Source organism: Telmatherina bonti (genome assembly GCF_933228915.1).
Source record: "Telmatherina bonti genome assembly, chromosome: 4".
In the NCBI taxonomy this organism is placed as follows: domain Eukaryota; kingdom Metazoa; phylum Chordata; class Actinopteri; order Atheriniformes; family Telmatherinidae; genus Telmatherina; species Telmatherina bonti.
In genome coordinates, this window is record NC_136622.1 from 31,146,564 (window position 1) to 31,163,912 (window position 17,349).

A 17,349-nucleotide genomic window follows, 5' to 3' on the forward strand; every position below is an offset into this window, starting at 1 on the left:
TAACTTTGTCCTCCCAGGCTTCCCACACTGAAGCGACGGCTCTTTGTTTCTGTTATGTTCAAGTACCACCGCTGTGGCAGAGAAATTACACTTCAGGTACAGGTGTTAGAAGCGGGCAGGCGCGCTCGTGACATTTCGGATCATTTGCAGAGAGAGGAAGAAAGAGGAAGGCAGAGAGAGCGAAGGTGGGACTGAGCTGACGACTCCAAAGTTGACACTTCGTCGCTATGTTTGCTACATTTTGAATAAGCTGTGTGTACATATTCAACACCGCCGCCTTCGTGGGTAGGAACAGGTATGTTGGTTATAAATTCACCTGGTTGGATAAGTAGCCTGTTTCAGTGGCTGTTTACATTGTACCGCGGTGACTTGTTAATGGCAACACTTTCTGGTTATTCTGCCGCTGCCAATAATTACTCCCACTGGCTCTGAAGACTGGGCTGTTTTGTACACAGGTGTCCAAAATAAAAATAAAAAAAGCAGTCACCTGTTTAACTCAAGTTCTTCATGTTCACCATTTTGGTTTTAATAACTCCTCCCAAACCCCTCTTTGGTGTCAGAATCTTCTGTAACACTATGAAGCAGTGACAGCACTGGAGCAGAGATGGCAGAACTGGAGATAGACCAGTCCAACCTTCCACGTGTCCAAGAAGGTAAGCACACACTCACAATCCTGCCTTTATAAGTCTGAGTGAATGGAAACGGTGTGTAATGGTTAATGCTTGGGGCTGGAGAGAAGCTGTTTTGGTTTAGCCCCAAGGCAGACAGGTCAGGGATCAGGGTCAGTTACTGAACTATAGGCAGAAAGGCTGCCAGTGTTTGTGGGAACTTCAGCGCGGAGAATGCAAACTGCAGATATTCCTACTCTGTTTTAGTCAAAATGGTTCTCACTAACTCACCATATCAGATCAGAAGTGGCTTGGTTACTGTTTGGACTTTATGCACAGATGGGTCCTGCAGAGACACGGTGTAGTGCATCATAACAGGACTAAAAGGACACATACAAGAAGGATAGAGTGGGAGGCAATTTTCCACACACAGGTTCAGCTGCACACCTATGATTCTGTCATAGGCCTCACTGCTATGCTTTCTGCAGATACAAGCAAGATATGAGATGAGTATTTGTGATGTGCACTTTCTTTAAGAGGTGCATCATTGAAGACTTGAACTGCATAGGAGGTGAGGGGTTCTCTAGTAAGATAAAGACAAATTTAAATCTTGTCCAGGCTGTAGAAATGCAAGTAAATAAGTTTCTTCAGCTTGTATGTGCATAGGAAAACTTTGGTCAGGTTAGGAATTTCTAAGCTGTGGCCCGGATATAAACGGTTGGCTCAGTCTTTGGCATGTCCACACTAATGAATGGGATAGAAATAGGTCTGCATGTCTTTTATCAAGGGAGATAATTCAGCACTCCACTCTTGTTTCCACACACAAAGGGCACACTGTGCAGCTTTGCATTTTCATGCTTTATTGAGCAGGGGCCGGTGCACAAACAAAGCCAGTAATAGCATCTATAAACTTGACAATGAGACAATAGTAGTATGTAAATCAGGATCATATTTTTTTTCTGCTCATCATCTACTTCAACCCAGCAGATTTGTCAAACTGCGCTGTTGGCACCGAAGTTGCTCACATCATGTTTTAAATGCATATTTTACCAAAAAGCCGTGTCTCTCTCCACATCCACTTTCCTCACTATCGAGGAGTCTCGGCCAAGTCAACTCTCTTTGTTTTCACTGCCCCCCCCCCCTTATCTGTTCCTGTTTTGGCTCTGGCTCCTCCTGATACAGGCCGATGTGCTGAGGGAATGCACCTCCCAGAGGAATTCCCCCACCTCCCACTCGTTCCTAATTTCACTCTCACCATTTGACCCAGAGTGCTGTTCCCCCCCCACCTCTCTTTGTGTTCACCTCGACAGCCAGGTCTAGGTCATGAGCCGGCTGGTCGCTGACTCTTGAGTTTCTAATATGTTACATTTAGCTGTTTGGGGGGGCGGGGGGGGACAAGGAGTTCATGGGGAAGTTTTTGGATGGAAAAAAAAAAAACAAAGGAGAACAGAGGAGTCCAGAGAGGAAGAGAGACAGAGAGAGTGTGTGGGCAGTCTGTGGGAGATTTTGGCTGAAAATAGAACTCTTGTCATTTTCTCCGGTTTCTGTCTTGGCAGGCGTTTGCCCGCTGCTGCTATCCAAGTAGCTGGAAAGATGAAAGAGAAGCAGCTCTGTCTGCGGTTGAACGGCAGCTCGCTCAAGCTGGATGTTTGACATCATTTTGCATCACTTTGCCTTTAACAATTTGCTGTCTGTTCTCCAAAGTTGGTGAAACTGGTTCGGATATTTAAGCTTCCACAGGTCATAGTGGTCAGTATTTTAAGTGCTTAGAGAGACCGCACAAGCTGAGAGAAAGCTTGGAGCTACGCAGCCATGTCTGCTTGTATTTTACGTTCTTGTTCCTTAGTGCTCCAGTTTCCAAACACTGCAGCCAGTTTCTATTGTCTGTGGGATCTTTGATTTACTATCCTCTTAGAAAACAGACTCAGGCTTGTTAAGGACCCTTTTCTAAGAAGCTTACTGAAGGCGCCCCTGGATTTGCACTGAACATATGTTTTTACTGTTGTCCCTGAATGCCTCACACCCTTTCTCCTAGAACCAGTTTAAAGTCTTAATAATACGGCCTTTTTGTCCCTCCCCATAGCAGAGTAATGTAAGCATTTAAAGAACCTTGGAAAAACAAGTTAACCCGCAATTCAGACACACCCACCCACACACACACACACAAGTCTATCATTTCTTCCATCTTTTCCCCTGTCTGTCTGTTACGCTTCTTTCTGTGCTGGAATTAATTGTAAACTGTTTGGAGTTGTCACTTTGTCCTGTCGGATAAAACAGAGACTTAAACCCCCCTCCCCTCCCCTCACAGACAGACCAGATCCTCAAGGACAGGTTGTAGATCCATTTAGCCGATATTCTCTTAAGCTTCGTAACAGGTGTAAGGAGTAATGAGTGCCTCAGGTATAGGTTAACTCTCTGCAGGACTTATGGGGTCATTAACGGTGTAAAGAGATCCTTTTGGGGCTTAGTGGCGTCTGGGTGATTATATCTGTAAAGTTTGGCTGTTGACCCTCAGTAGAAATGTAACCCCAGAAACTTAAACATTGCTTCATTTCACATTGAGGTTTTAGAGGAGAGCATTTGGTGATATTTCACCACAGTCGTGCGTCTATGGCCTGTTTCACTTCCCCGTGGTCACATTGTCCATTTTATGTTTTTTTCTAAAATGCAGTTCTGTTTTTTGGCTGAGGTTTGTGGGCCACCATACTTCTTCATAAAAATTTAGTTTGGGGTCCCGGTTAGCTCCGATAGTTTACAGGGGCCTTATTATGTACAGGGGATGAAAGTCCTCGTTGTAGTTGGTTGGGTTTGTGTCCAGATTTGTGGTCTTTTTATTTGCATAGCACACACACACACACACACACACCCTCTGCTCGCATGTCCTGACTCTACCGTTTCCAATTTAGATTCATTACAGCTTTTTAAAAAAAACATTAAAGTTGAAAACTTTGTCATATATAATAAAGTTAACACATTACAGCATGCTGGAAAGATCCAAATATTCAGTGTTTTAGTTTTAATTAGTTAGTTAGCACCGCATATGTTTACAGCTGACTACAGACAAAAAGCTCAGTAGAACATATTGACAGTGAATCTTGAGGCTTCCTGTTTTGTTTTTTCTTCCCAGTACAACTTGTTGCATCTCTGCCTTGCTTCTGTTCCTTCTCATTTATTTTTGTTTAGTCTTAAATGTGCTTTTTATTCCAAATCAATTAAAATCCACAAATAAATCCATGCAAATGTTTGCATGCTACTAACTAGGCATGTTGCAGTTATAGAGTATCTTAGACTGAAGTTGTCACAAGTCTTTTAGTTAAGTTATCATGATTTTTATTTGTTACTTAATTTTACACTATGAATGTGAAAAATCACATTAGAGTCTTTAAGCGTTTTTATTTTGATGGCAGCATAACTAAAGATTGATAAAGCAAAAAGGTAAAGTAACAAAAAAGTTCCATAACACTTAAATGCTCTCTACTCCGTAAGGGGAAAATAAACACTACAGATTAATTCCTCTTAGAGAAAACAGGTATAAAATTCTACAGGACCTCTACCTGAACTTGGATGGACTCAAGTAGTTTTTTTTTTTGTTTTTTTTTTTTTTTTTTACCCCAGTAGAACTGAATCTAATGAGTTCTTTACTTTCAGGTGCTCTTTAGTAGTACAGCTGCTGTTTTAAAATAAAATTAGACTATAACTGTGAAAGTGGATAAGAAAAAAACTATATATCTGAAATTAAATCCAGTTTCATCAACAGACCAAATGCCAAATCAATGTTTGAAAAGGGAAACTGTTCATCAGAAAAGTTAGGTTTTTTTTTCCATCTATATGATGTTTAGTGGAGGATCATGTTGTAATGTAAATACAACCAGAGTCACACACAATAACAAAATTGCACATAAGATTATTGCATTTAATGTCAGTGTTACATTAGGTAAGATGTAACATCAGTTTAGTTCAGTTATTGTGCACCATCCTGCAGGTGGTGAATTTGCTGAATCGCTTAGTCCAATTAAGGGACGTGTTGGAAACTGGATCCTATCCCAGCAATCATTGGGCGAGAGGTAGGGTACACCTTCGCCAGTCCATCATAAGGCTGTGTTGAAACGTATCCGAGTTATTTCCAGCTTTCACTGCAACTTTTTGATGGCCGCTTTAATGATCGTCCTCCACAATGAGAACTTGGTGCTTTTTACAAAAGAAATGTGACACGGATGACATAACGTTTAATATTGCAATCAGTTATGTGATGAAGTAATAGTGACATTGCAACATGCAAAAACATTACATATATTTAGGATTTTTTTTTATTTACTTGTCCTGTCCAGCATCTTGACAGCAGAATGATGGTGTGGCTGCTGTGTTGTGCCTGTAGATCTGAGGCTTCCCTTGGTTCTCAAGCTTTATTCTTTTTTTATTTTATTATTTATTCCATAAGTCTGTTATTTCAGCCTATAACTGCTGGACCGGACCGGGAAAAGAGAGATAATAGAGAAAAAGGATGAGGGAAAGAGATAGAGGAAAAGAAACAAATGATGGAGAGAAAGAAAAGAAAATGAACAAAAAGTAGGAACCAAGCCACAGCAACTGTCAGGTCTTCTCTACAGAAGAATATATTTTACATTTTTAGAGAATGAAGTATCTAAAGTTTCACAGAAAGTACAATAGACATCCTGAGTAAAAATCTTAAGTACAAACGGAGCAGTAGCCGGTATATGTACAGGGATGTGGGTGTGTGTTACCGTGTATGTATGTGTGTAGGGGAGTAGTTGTGTAACTAGGTATGTATGTGTGTAGAGGTGTGAGTGTATGGGTGTGTGTCTGTGTTCCACATGTGCATGGGTGTGTGTTATCCTATATATTGGGATTAGATGGGTTTATATGCTTTAAACAAGCTGCTGTCCATAGCAGGAAGCACATGCAACGGGCACTTATTAAGTACACGGAGACAGCATCTGTTCAGTAGCTGTGCCACAAATTTTGCCTTAATGAAGTTTGTATGGATATTATTGGAAAACCGATCATTCAGTTATCGAGGTCACAGGTAAAGGTAGTGTGTTGGACCACATGATGTATTTAGAGGTGCTTCTTATTTACAGTACTAGTCATTTTTAATGAGAAGGTGTGTATTTTAACTGGTAGTGCATATATGAACAAAGAAGAATAATTATATTTGTCTCATGTAGTCGACACCAACGTTAAATTAGCCTCACTTTTGACTTCATGTCATGTTGATGATGTCAAAAATGCATATTAATGTACTAATGAGATGTATCAGATGTTTGGTAGGGTTTTATGAGTTATTATGCACAACATGTTGCATGTGTGTCAACTTCCAAGTATCAGCCATATGGGACGAATGGATGTATAAGAAACGCAGTCATCACCACCACAGATGCAACGCAGCCTGTTCTGATAGGCTCAGTGGAAGGGATAAGCAAGAAGACAGGTGTTTTTAATCGATGCTGCAGCGAGCCAGCAGGCTAAATCTGTTCAGAAACACTTTCTGTCCTGCTTTTCATAATTCAGAGCTTCTGCTCCTGTTTCCATTGTGAAAATCCAGGTTTACTCAGCAGTTTTTGCCAGATCTCTAAAAGCATTTTTATAAATGGGAAATACGTTGAAGTCGCCCCAGTGATCCTGTCTGTGTTTATTTTCTCTTCATTTACTCTTGAGTTTGTTTGTCAGACCGTTAAACACACTCAGGCTGCAGCGCACAGCGGCTATTGCAGATCAGGAAGGACTACTGTAAACACTTGGCATGTTTTTGCTGATTACAGTAACTGTCCTCTGATGCTAAAGGTGTTAAGATTTCTATTTACACCAAAGACTAAAGTCTAAATGGTTAAAAATGCGTCAAGTTATTTGTTTGGATCTTTGTTTCTGTTTTTGTTCTGGACCAGCCAAAGTTATAACTTTTGGTTTTTGTCCTCTGACCACGTTAGTCCTGTTCTTTGCTTCTTTTCTGGCAAAATGAAAGAAAGATTATATGTCTTATTGCTATATGTAGCAGCAAGTTCCAGACTGAGCATAAAATTATTGGTTAGAATTAAAGCCTTTGGATCCATGATGGTGTGCAGATTTCACTACGTGGTGTATTTGTGCCAATAACAGAATCTTTAAGGATACAGGGTTACCAAGGGTCACAGCTACTAGTCTGTAAACGTTGCATGTTGTTGGTAGTGCACACCCTAGCAAAAGCTAAGTCTAACTTTTAACTTTTGTTTTTCAACAAAAAATTTGTTTTATATGCTGAAACTGCCCTGCAGGCACGCAGAGCACATGGCGTCATTGCTTTTGTAGTTGAACCTGATGAATTGTTCTTGAGCTCAGTGACATTAAGGTGACTGCTAAAATATGTCACTTGCACATTTTTTAAACATTTCTGTGTTGCTTGTATTTATATAATATAGATCCTTTCATCTACTTAAATTTCTTCATGCCAGAGTGGTGGATGGTTTCTGTTTCCTTATGTTTAGGTCATCTGTGTCAAACTCTGGCCCGTGGACCAATAATGGTCCACAATGTAATTATATTTGGCCCACAAGACAACACCAAATGACTACTAGAGCTGCCGCAGCGGCATTATACAGCACATGTACCACCAATAATACAAACCCCAGAGCGCTCCACTGGTGGTTTTATCCATCAGTCAGGACACGACCTCCTCCTCTGTAGACAGTAGTCATAGCAACTTGAAGCTTCTGCAGCAGAGATGGCAAAATAAGCCCGGTCCTTTAATAAAGGAGTGATGTTGAAAAAGTGCATGATGGACGTTTGTGAGCTCATGTGCCCAGAGAGACAAAACAGAAATTTTCAATGAGAGCCAGTAGCTGAATCCATATGGGATTTTACCACCAACCTATGAGGTTCATTGTCATATCTGGAAGATTTCTTTTCAATAAATATCAATGTTGGCCCGCAAGTTTGACTTTTAAATGTTGACCCACTGTATATTTGAGTTTGACATCCTTGGTTTAAGTGGAAAAACACTCATCGTAACACACTGAGTTCACACCCTTGTTGCTGTAGACTTGAGTGTTGTGAGTGAAAGCTCAGCAGGTCATTCTGACATGCGGTTTTTGGTCTGGATGAAGTCGTGGAGGGCCTTCGAGACTACTGTCATCAGCTAGTTGTTGCAGTAATGGAACACTAAATATTGCTTTCTGTGTTTGGCATTGTTAAACCTTTTGTAAGTGTGTGTGTGTGTGTGTGTGTGTGTGTGTGTGTGTGTGTGTGTGTGTGTGTGTGTGTGTGTGTGTGTGTGTGTGTGTGTGTGTGTGTGTGTGTGTGTGTGTGTGTGTGTGAGTGAGTGAGTGAGTGAGAGAGAGCAACAGACCTGTTAATGTTATCTGTTGTTTCAGTGTGCCAGAGTTTTGCTGTGCTGGAAGATGGAGCGTTGGCACATAATCTGCAGGAGCAGGAGAGTAAGTACAAAGTCAATCAACAATGCAGTAGCTGCATACAGTGCAGGTGTGTGAGGATCACTTCTCTGCACAAACTTCCCACAAGCAGAATTTACGACAGACTGCACACGTGTTCTTAAAATGTTTTCAAAAGTGAATGCACACTGAACCCATGTTTTTGTCTTTTTTATGCTTTTCCATCATAGTTGAGCAATACTACACCACCAATATCCAGAAGAACCAGCTTGTGCAGAATGACATCCGTGTGGCCAAGAGGCTGCAGGATGAGGAGGAGGAGCAGCGGGCACAGCAAAGCGCTTTCCTTAAAGAGGCTACCAAACAAATGTATGCACCTGTGTTTCTCTGACACCACACACTGCTGCACCATGCACATACCACTACAAATCTTTGCCCTCAATATGCAACACTTGGGCTGCTGCATGTAGCTTATCTTTTGCTAACCGCTGGATTAATTATTCTCCACTAAGGGGTCATTTCCCTCCCCTTTTCTGCAGAGAGGAGCAGGACTTTGAGTATGCTCGCATGATTCAGGAAGAACTCCAACGCCATGCTGAGGAGGCACACCAGAGAGAGCAGAATGATGAGGTCAGTGTTTTTTTTACTTTTATTTGCTTGTATAGCTTTTTTTTTTTAATTTATTTATCTCCTGCGCATTAAGAAAGCAAAGTCAGTGTGTATTTAATCTTCTTTTGCAATGTGAAAATAATTTAGTCATCTTTTTTCACATTTTTTAATGAAAAAGGTCAGTTTAAACAGTTGGAATATAACTCATAACATGCTCACTATCTACTGTTGGCTCCCCTGGCTAGTCTAAATAACACCCAGTAATCATTCATTCTAACAGTAGCTTGAATCTCTGCCAACATAAATTGTGCCAAATATGGAGAAAGTGTTTGGAGAGGTCAATTTAAATTAACTTACGAAACAAAAACCTCTCTCCTCAGTTAATCGGACTTGCTGAAGGAAAGTCACAGTAAAGAACTGATGCACAGCTTAAATTCTGGCAAGGAAGGAAAGTTTATTTTTGAAACTTGGAGCAACAGTGAATAAAGCACTGCGGATAATAGCGTGGAAGATGGAGCTGTCCTTAAATAGACTGCGGCAGAAAAACCCAGTAAAAAGTTTTTCTGTACACCTCACACACTCTCTTCCTGGTATTAAAATAAATTCTCTCCCTGATTATGAGAAAATCAAACTTCAGCAGCAACAGGAGAGAAATATTTTGAAGAATTTTCTTTTAAAAGGACAAATCCTGCAAGACATTTAACTGTGGCACAACATAAGTAGGAAAGTATTTTTCTCATCTTTTCTTGGCAACCTTTTGTAAAAAGATGCTTTAAAATGAAAAACCACAAAAATGATTACGTCAGTTAGAAAAAATAAAATGAGATAAAAACTACCCGTTGGTAAAGGATCATTACCATGTAGCAGGTTAGTGACAGGAGGGGAGAAGAAAAATGCTTGTTGTGCACATCAGTTGTGACAAATGTACTCTGTAGATATGAAATATTACAGACAGCTCCAGGATTTACACTGTTACCATTCTTAGCCTGTACAGCATGGATATATCAGTGTAGCATGAGCACTCAGCAAGGGGAGAGAAAGACTCCAGCTGCAGAGGTGTGTTGGTGTATGTGTCAGTCCTGGCTGTCTTCTGTAAACTATGTACACATACAGTCCTGTAGTAACTGTGGTAGTTTTATTTTTGTTGATTAAGTACAGACCAGCTTCTGATAAAGTCTGGTTTTAAAGGAAGATGCATTTCCATGAAGGAAGCTGAACATTTAGCTGATAAGACTTTGTCTTTAGCACAGGGACATGCAAACCTATGCAGGCCTGTCAAGAACAGGAAAGAAGTATCCTGATTTTGCTCCCTCTGATGAGTAAATCAGTTATGGCTGGCAGGTGCAGCAAAATATGCATCTGGTGGATCTACTGTGTACCCAGAGGGCTGTAGGATGAGCAAAGTCAGCTGTAAACCAGACACACAACCCAACAGCTGCTAATGAGAGTTTCTCTTGTGGTTCCAAGAGAATTCCAAACCCAGACTATCAGCCTTCCTGAGAGAGGGCCTTCTGTATGTGCACGGTTTATTTTGCAGCATGTGCACATTTGATCACCCAGATATCACCACATCCAACACACTCAACCTTTAATTTCAGAAAAAAGCCCCAAAAGCAGAAATTTGTCAGTATATCTGTAAGTAGTAACAATAAACAGTTTATGTAGAACAGGACATCCTGTGCAACTTAACCTCCTGTTTTACTGGACACTGAAAATAGGTTTATTTTCTTTCAGTTTTGAGTGAAGTCAGAATAAAAAGATAGACATTTTCTCTGTGATGCGTCGTTATTTGTCTATCTATTTTCCAGGAATGGGTGGAAAAGCACTGGATCTCTGAAATAGCAGGTTGAGACCCGAGCATTCATTCATTTTTTTATGCTGCTTAGTCCATTTAAGAGTTGCTGGGAAGCTGGAGCCTATCCCAGCCAACATCAGGCAAGCGGCAGGGTACAGGCCGTCCGTCCATTGCAGGAAAACAAAACAAAGAAAAAAAACAAAACAATAAATCTTGTAGCCCGAGCATGACAGGAAAACCAGATGGTTACCATCCGTCTCCTGCGTTGCTTTCATGCTCACACTAAAAGAAAGCTCCTTCTAGAACTTCTACTGTATGTAGTCTCAGTGCATGTTGGCATAAGTTACTTTACAACCAATGAAAAGGGTCATTGCAGCAGTGGAAACCAGTAAAGAAGCTGCATAAGACATGCAGCATTGTGGAGTAAAGGAGTCGTTCCCACCATGAAACTCCCCGGCTGGTCCAGTGGTCTGTGCCTCCAGCATAATATTTTTCTTCACGCTGCAGTTCCCTTTCTTGTGAAGGCAGCCTGTGAAAGCTCCTTGTCTAGAGGCCGTGCCGTCCATTCGTCATCGCTGAACGACTTTGATATTTGCACTCTGGTTAAATTTAACAGCCTAGATTACCTCTTGTGTATGCGCTGATTTAGTTTTATGAGCGCTTATGTAAAGATCAAATGAATCATTAATGTTTCGTTTAGCCTATACCTTCCTTAATGACTGACTGAAGTGAGGTGTTGATTAAATGTTTGCCTCCCTGTAGATTGTCTTCTACAGGAACAGAAGGTGTCAGGCTGTGCAGGTTTAAATGCCAGATCCCTGTGGCATGAGACATCTAACCTGCCATTGCAAGCTGCTAATTGTGTGCTGACGCTGGCAGAGAGGCTCACACTCACAAACTGACTGAAAACAAAAGGAGCTGGGCTCGCTTTTTGTTTTAATTTATGCTTCAGATGCTCCCTAATTGGAGAGGTTACACAGAATTCACAGGGAGAATTTGTTGATTAGTTCTTACCTTTATAAGAAACAAATGAGATGAGATGCCCCCCTACCACTACACACACACACACACACACACACACACACACTCTCACTAGCTGTATGCAAAGACATCCAGCTGCTCTTATGTCTAGTGACAAAGGTGTAAGTTCAGTTGAAACAAGCATGTTTACCTGCCTCTGTTAGTCCTTCTCATGTTACTGTGTATTATTCTTGTGTCTCTCAGTCAGACATTGGATTGGCCTGATGTTTGATACGTTTTCAATATTGCTATTGTTTTGTTGTCGACCAGATTAAGCAGAACCAGTAAGATTAAGGAGAGCAGTGCTGCTTTTCTACTTTAGTCTATACTCTGCTGCCATCTGTTGGCTAAAAATGATTATTGGCTCATCTAATTGATCTAAAACTGGCCTTGTCTCGCTTTCCTCTGTTCTCATGTAGGAGACCCAGAAATTATTCACAGCCAGATAGTTTAAATGATGTCTCACTTAGATGAGTCTGACTAAGAAATGACTGAAGAGAGCAAAAAAGCAGTAAGCAAGGATTTTTTTTTTTAAATCCCAGATCTGTATTTGACAGCTGTAATATCTAAGTGGCATGACACATCTGATCCTCATTGTTGATTGAATTAAAAAGTAATTTATAGAAATTATTATTGTATGGTAAAATCCATAAGGTGCATTGTGAACAATAAATGTGGTTCTTATAGTGTCTTAAAGTCCTTTTGTCAGTCATTTTAATATAGAAGATTGCTGGTCGCTAAAAGTCCCAGCTCATCTCATCCCCTGAACAAAGGCATTGTTTTGAAGAACTTTTAAATGACTTGTGTCTTTTAGAAAAACTGACGACAGCTCAGTTTATTTGAAGGTGTGAAAGGAACAGTGATTTTGGTTTCCACATTTTGACCTGTGATGCTCTAGGAAGAGCCACGAAAGCAGAAATTCCTTCAAAGAAAGAATCATTGGCATGAAACATGGAAAACTCAGTCAGCTACTACCAGTTGTTTATGTTGGATAGATTTCTGCAGGAAATATTTGCTTCCCTTTTACCCCAAGACAGAAATGTAACGTCAGTAGATCCTACCACTCTTGCTGGAGGGATTTATGAATATTTTCTATTTGAGCCCAAAAGCGAAATGAGGTTTGAGTCTTGAATTGGGAAACGTGACCTCCAGACCCATCTATCCTGTTATTAAAAAATATATAAAAAATAATTCAAATGCAGATCCTTTCTTTGTCCAGACTTCATTTAACTGAGAATCATTCTACTCATTTTGTTTGCTTTTTATAAAGAAATAATGAGGTAAATAACACAGCTGATGGTTTTTTGTTTTTACAGGAAATAGCTAAACAACTGCAAGAAGAGGAAGAGCAGAATGTCAGAAGGAGGAGCAGAGGACACGAAGGTCACAGTGAAGGTACACTTTAAAACTTTGTTTCGTTTTGGAGGGGTCAGGTCGCTTTGTGTTTTTTTTTGTTTTGTTTTGTTATGAATTGCTTTCTTAAGATTTTTTGTTATTGATAAATATTTCTAACTACCAATGTATTTGAGGAATTTTCTACAACTTTGTAAGCATGAACAAAATGTGACCCCAGTCGTATTTGTTGCCACTTTGTGGTTTGCTCTGGATCGGTTGCATGAATGAGCAGCTGTATTTTGTGTTTTCTGCATGATGATGTGTTTATAGGCTCCCATCCAAACTAAAGACACATTGAAAATCCTTATCATGTCTCTTAACAATGTTAAAATGTTGACGGATAGAATACTGTCATGACTTGCAGCCTTTTTAAATACTTTGTTTTGGCTCATTGTAAAGTGCACATGTCTTAGCATCCACTAACAGACTCACCCAACATCCCTGCTTTTGTGTTTGCATGTTTGGCAATACTAAAGGCAGCAGCAGTGACCCTGAGCTGCCGTCCACACACCAGCACACACTCAGCCGCCGTCAGCATGGGGAGCAGTACTCACCTATCACCACCAGGTGGCAGTATTCTACCTCTCAGAATGGCCTGGAGTTAACTGGGCTCCAGACAAGCTCCCCGAGGAGGGTCGCAGCTCAGAAAAACACAAAATCATGGTCAAATCAAGGACGGGTAGATTCCATTAGGCAAGGGAGGGGTCAGTTTAGAGAGCCTCTAAATGAAGATTCAGAGGATTCAGACACAGTTTTTACTGAACAGCTCTCTATTTGGTCTCAGAGATTGTATGAAAGACACAATACAGCACCGCAACGACAGCAAGTATCTGTACGTCTGCCTCAGCAGAGAAATGACAAACGTCTGAGTTCTCGCAGCCGTTTCACCGATGAGTTCAAAGGCTGGGAGGAAGAGGAAGACGGCTATGATGAGGACTGTTATGAAGCTAATGATCAACAGAGGAGAATATCTAGGAATTTGTATCAGGAAAGAAACAACAGACTTGAAAATGAAGGTTGGCACAGGAGCGATGATCAGGACACATATTGTACAAGAGCTGAGGTTCGAGAAAGGCGATGCAGCCGCAGTGAATCAGTCAGGATACACAACAGGAGCTCACACAGGACCAGAGACTTGTCAAGGACCTGGAGCTACAAGGAAAACCCTGACAAACATGTCCGTTTTCAGGATGACAAGAGCGGCAATCACAGGCAGCAGAGTGAAAGCAGCCAAGTGTGGGAGATGCTCGGCCACATACTCAGAGAAAGGGGTGTGCCTGTGAGGTTCGGTGGCAGTGGGGCGCCACTGCAAATAAGGCCTCAAAGCAGAGACAGCCAGGTGCTTCAAGGGAGCGAGGTCTCTTGCAGCGACTCCCAACAACATCAGAGAGCCTTCCACAGAGCTGCCACCACCAGGCACAGTTTCCATGGAGATATCAGGGTGAGGAGGAGATTGTCACACCGAGAGAACAGTGGGAGAGATCACAGAGAGGCTCGAGAAAGACACTATGATAATGGAGAGGTTTATGAGCTTTCTAGTAGAAACTCTTCCTTTGCTAACAGAGAGAGACAAGACAGCAGGAGGTGGAAGGAGCACAAATTCACTCACAATGAAGAGAACGGAAAGAGGAATGCAAATGACAACCGAGTCAGGAGGACAACAAGTGAACGCAGGCACTGGCACAGGATCACAGAAGAAAGGTTAAGCTCAGAGGAGGAGCAGGAGGTTGAGAGGAGAACGGAGCCCTCCAGACGAAGAGCGCTCCCACGTAGCCAAAGCCTCAGCAGCGGCAGCAGGGCTTCAACCAGGCATAGGTCACGGCACATAGCAGCAGGTAACGCTCAGCCCTGCAGCCAACTCTAATCTGCAGAGGGGGAAGCTTGGAATGCTGTGTTCTTTTCCTCTCTGCGTATGTCTGCTCTGCTTTCCTTAATCACCGTCTAATCTGGAGCCTGAGCTGTGAACTTGATTTCTTATCAAGTGGGGAAATTTTTCTTTTGAATATTTAGAAAGTTGTTTAGTAAATAATTGTCCTAGTGTACATTCGCTTTCATTTTCTCTTCTGGTTTTGATTTTTGGAAAAGACGAAACTACATCCCTTTTCAGAGTTTTTCTAAAGGTCTGTGTTTTCTGTATCCGCTTAACTTTTGGTGTTAGTTGAAAGACAGTCGGGGCTTTATGACACTCTTTCAGCATGTTTATGTGATTCATCACTCACCATGACTGGTATTCATGCTCTTAGTCATGCTATTGTTTGTGTGGTAACTTCATTGTCCAACTTTTAACTTCAGGAGCTTCACTTGAGCCAAGCGAGGCAAGTCTGGACCTGGGGGAGCTGCATCAAGTCCTGCAAGATGAAGAACTGGCACGAACGTTGCAGGAGGAAGAGGAAAAGCTGCTTAGGAGAGTAAGTACTGAAAGAATTTAGGAAGATAATAGAAGAACAGAAAGTCATCAGTTAACTTTCCATGTCCTGTTATCACAGAACTCCCAGCCATCTCCACCGAGTTCTTATCCAGAAGGGGATTTCAGAGTCGCACAGGTTGCACAGGATGAGGTGAAACAATGAAGCCTTATGTCATCAGCACCTATTTATCTCATGTTTAACATGAGATAAGAAATAATTGAAAAAGTTTGGGTTTTTTTTTTCTTCTTTTTACTAGGAAATTGCACGTTTCATGCAAAAGCAGGAAATCAAGTCAAAGCGTAGATCTCGTGAACTAGAAGGCCCGGCGTCGTGGCGCGAGCACAGAGCAATGATCAGTCACCATGACAGGCAAGCTGCAAGAGAGAGGAAGGTGAATGTGTTGCGCACTGACAAACACAACAACTTATCTGATGCTCAGTTTTTAAATGAACTTTGTCCACTTGGTCAGGTCCAGCGAGAGAGACTCGACTCAGTGGGCCTTCCGTCCCCGACTGAGGACTGCTCTCCAGAAAACCAGCCACCAAGCCCCATTCCTGTTATACCGTAATAATAAAATGAGAAAAGATTAATGTCTATGTTGTTTTAAAAACATGTTATATATGCTGATTCAGAACCACTGATGTTCCAGAAATGCTCAGCAGATACGAAACATTGCAGAGGAGTTGGACCCGACCTTCCAAGCCAGGAGAAACAGCACAGAGAGACAAGCAGGTACAGCAAACAGGAAACTTATCTCTCAGAATGAAACCTTTCAAACAATAGCAGGACACTCGTGTTTTCTCCCATCATAGGACCAGCCTGTGGGTCACTTCCTATGCCACAATCCGGCTTGCAAGACTTCCTCGAAGAACCGACTTTCATCCCGCCAACAAAGCGGCAAACAGAGAAATCAAGATGGAGTAAACCCAAAGAGAAGAAGGAGAACTGCAAGCAGCAATAAGCACATTACTGTTAGAGGGAATCTATTTTATATAAGATATTTCCAGTTCAGCGATAGTTCTCATGGCTTACTACTTTAAAAACTGAAGCGGCTGCCCCTCGTTGCACTTTACAGCAGTAGAACAAGGACAGATTCTGGTATATTCCTTTTATTAAGTTATGAAAGATCTTAGACAGGACCATTTTAGTTGGGTTTTTTGTTTCTTAAAATTACTTTTTTTTACAGTAATGAGTACATTTTCAACAACCAAAATGCCCACATCCTCCCCAGTAGAGTTAAAATTTAAATTTCTTCTTCAGACACACTTAATGTGAAGTTAAGTGGTTTACTGGCAGTTATCTCAGCGCCAAAATATTCAAATTTTGGGTGGTTTTGTGTATATTATGAGCTCTAGCTGCTCTGCTTTGTCATGGAGATGAAAAAGAGAAGTAAAAGAACTTTCGTAACTAATGGACTTAATTTGCATAGTTTACTGGCAACTACCATCTTTATACTTAGCAGTTTGTAATGTTCTCATTCTGGTCTACAACTGCATGGTGACAATCAAAGAGCTTAATTTTAGTGATTTAAAAAGGGGGGGAAAAAAACAGAATAACTGTCTGAAAAATTTTAATTTCCTTTTATTTACCTTGTATGGTAAATTTTTGTGTTATATAGAAATGCAAATATTTCCATTAAGATTATGAAATTTGTTCATTGCCGGGATAGGCTCAAGCATCCCTCCCACCTTGTATCGGGATTAACAGCATAGGAAATTAATAGATGGAGATTATGACTTTTTTTTTTTTTTTTTTTAACAAAAAAATGAAGTATATTCAACAAAGTTGAATATACTTCATGGTCTACTACCAGCTGCTTTTACAGGTTTTTAGAGCTTATTACTACCTTTCAATCATGAAAACATGACACTGAAGACCAGTTTTGAACTGAGGTCAAACACTATTCTTCATACTCGATATGCATGTGTGTGATTTAATTTGATGGTTTCCATTTGTTTTTGTTGTTTTTTTTATCAATTTATGTCATAGACATTTACTTTTTTTTTCGGTTTGTTTTAAACAAATGAAATAAACCACTGTTGGTGAATCACAATCTACAACTATTCTTTATGAAAGGGCAACAAATGAAAAAAACTTTATTGGTGTTACAAAAGTACAGTATAAAATATCTG

At 40.9% G+C, this 17,349-nt stretch overlaps 1 protein-coding gene across 2 annotated transcripts; it reads left to right on the forward strand.

Annotated features, from left to right (window-relative positions):
• On the forward strand, positions 1–17,258 carry ccdc187 (coiled-coil domain containing 187). 2 transcript variants are annotated; one of them, XM_079239795.1, is made up of 12 exons: positions 1–295; positions 561–653; positions 7,973–8,035; positions 8,221–8,359; positions 8,530–8,620; positions 12,731–12,809; positions 15,102–15,217; positions 15,296–15,367; positions 15,474–15,608; positions 15,687–15,781; positions 15,867–15,949; positions 16,030–17,258. In XM_079239795.1, exons 2-12 carry the CDS (start codon positions 605–607, stop codon positions 16,176–16,178), a joined length of 1,071 nt encoding a protein of 356 aa, XP_079095921.1. In that variant the 5' UTR covers positions 1–295; positions 561–604; the 3' UTR covers positions 16,179–17,258. The 2 variants fall into 2 exon arrangements, with proteins under 2 accessions (XP_079095921.1, XP_079095922.1); XM_079239796.1 differs by having other exon boundaries at positions 1–185.
• Positions 17,259–17,349: the final 91 nt, after the last annotated feature.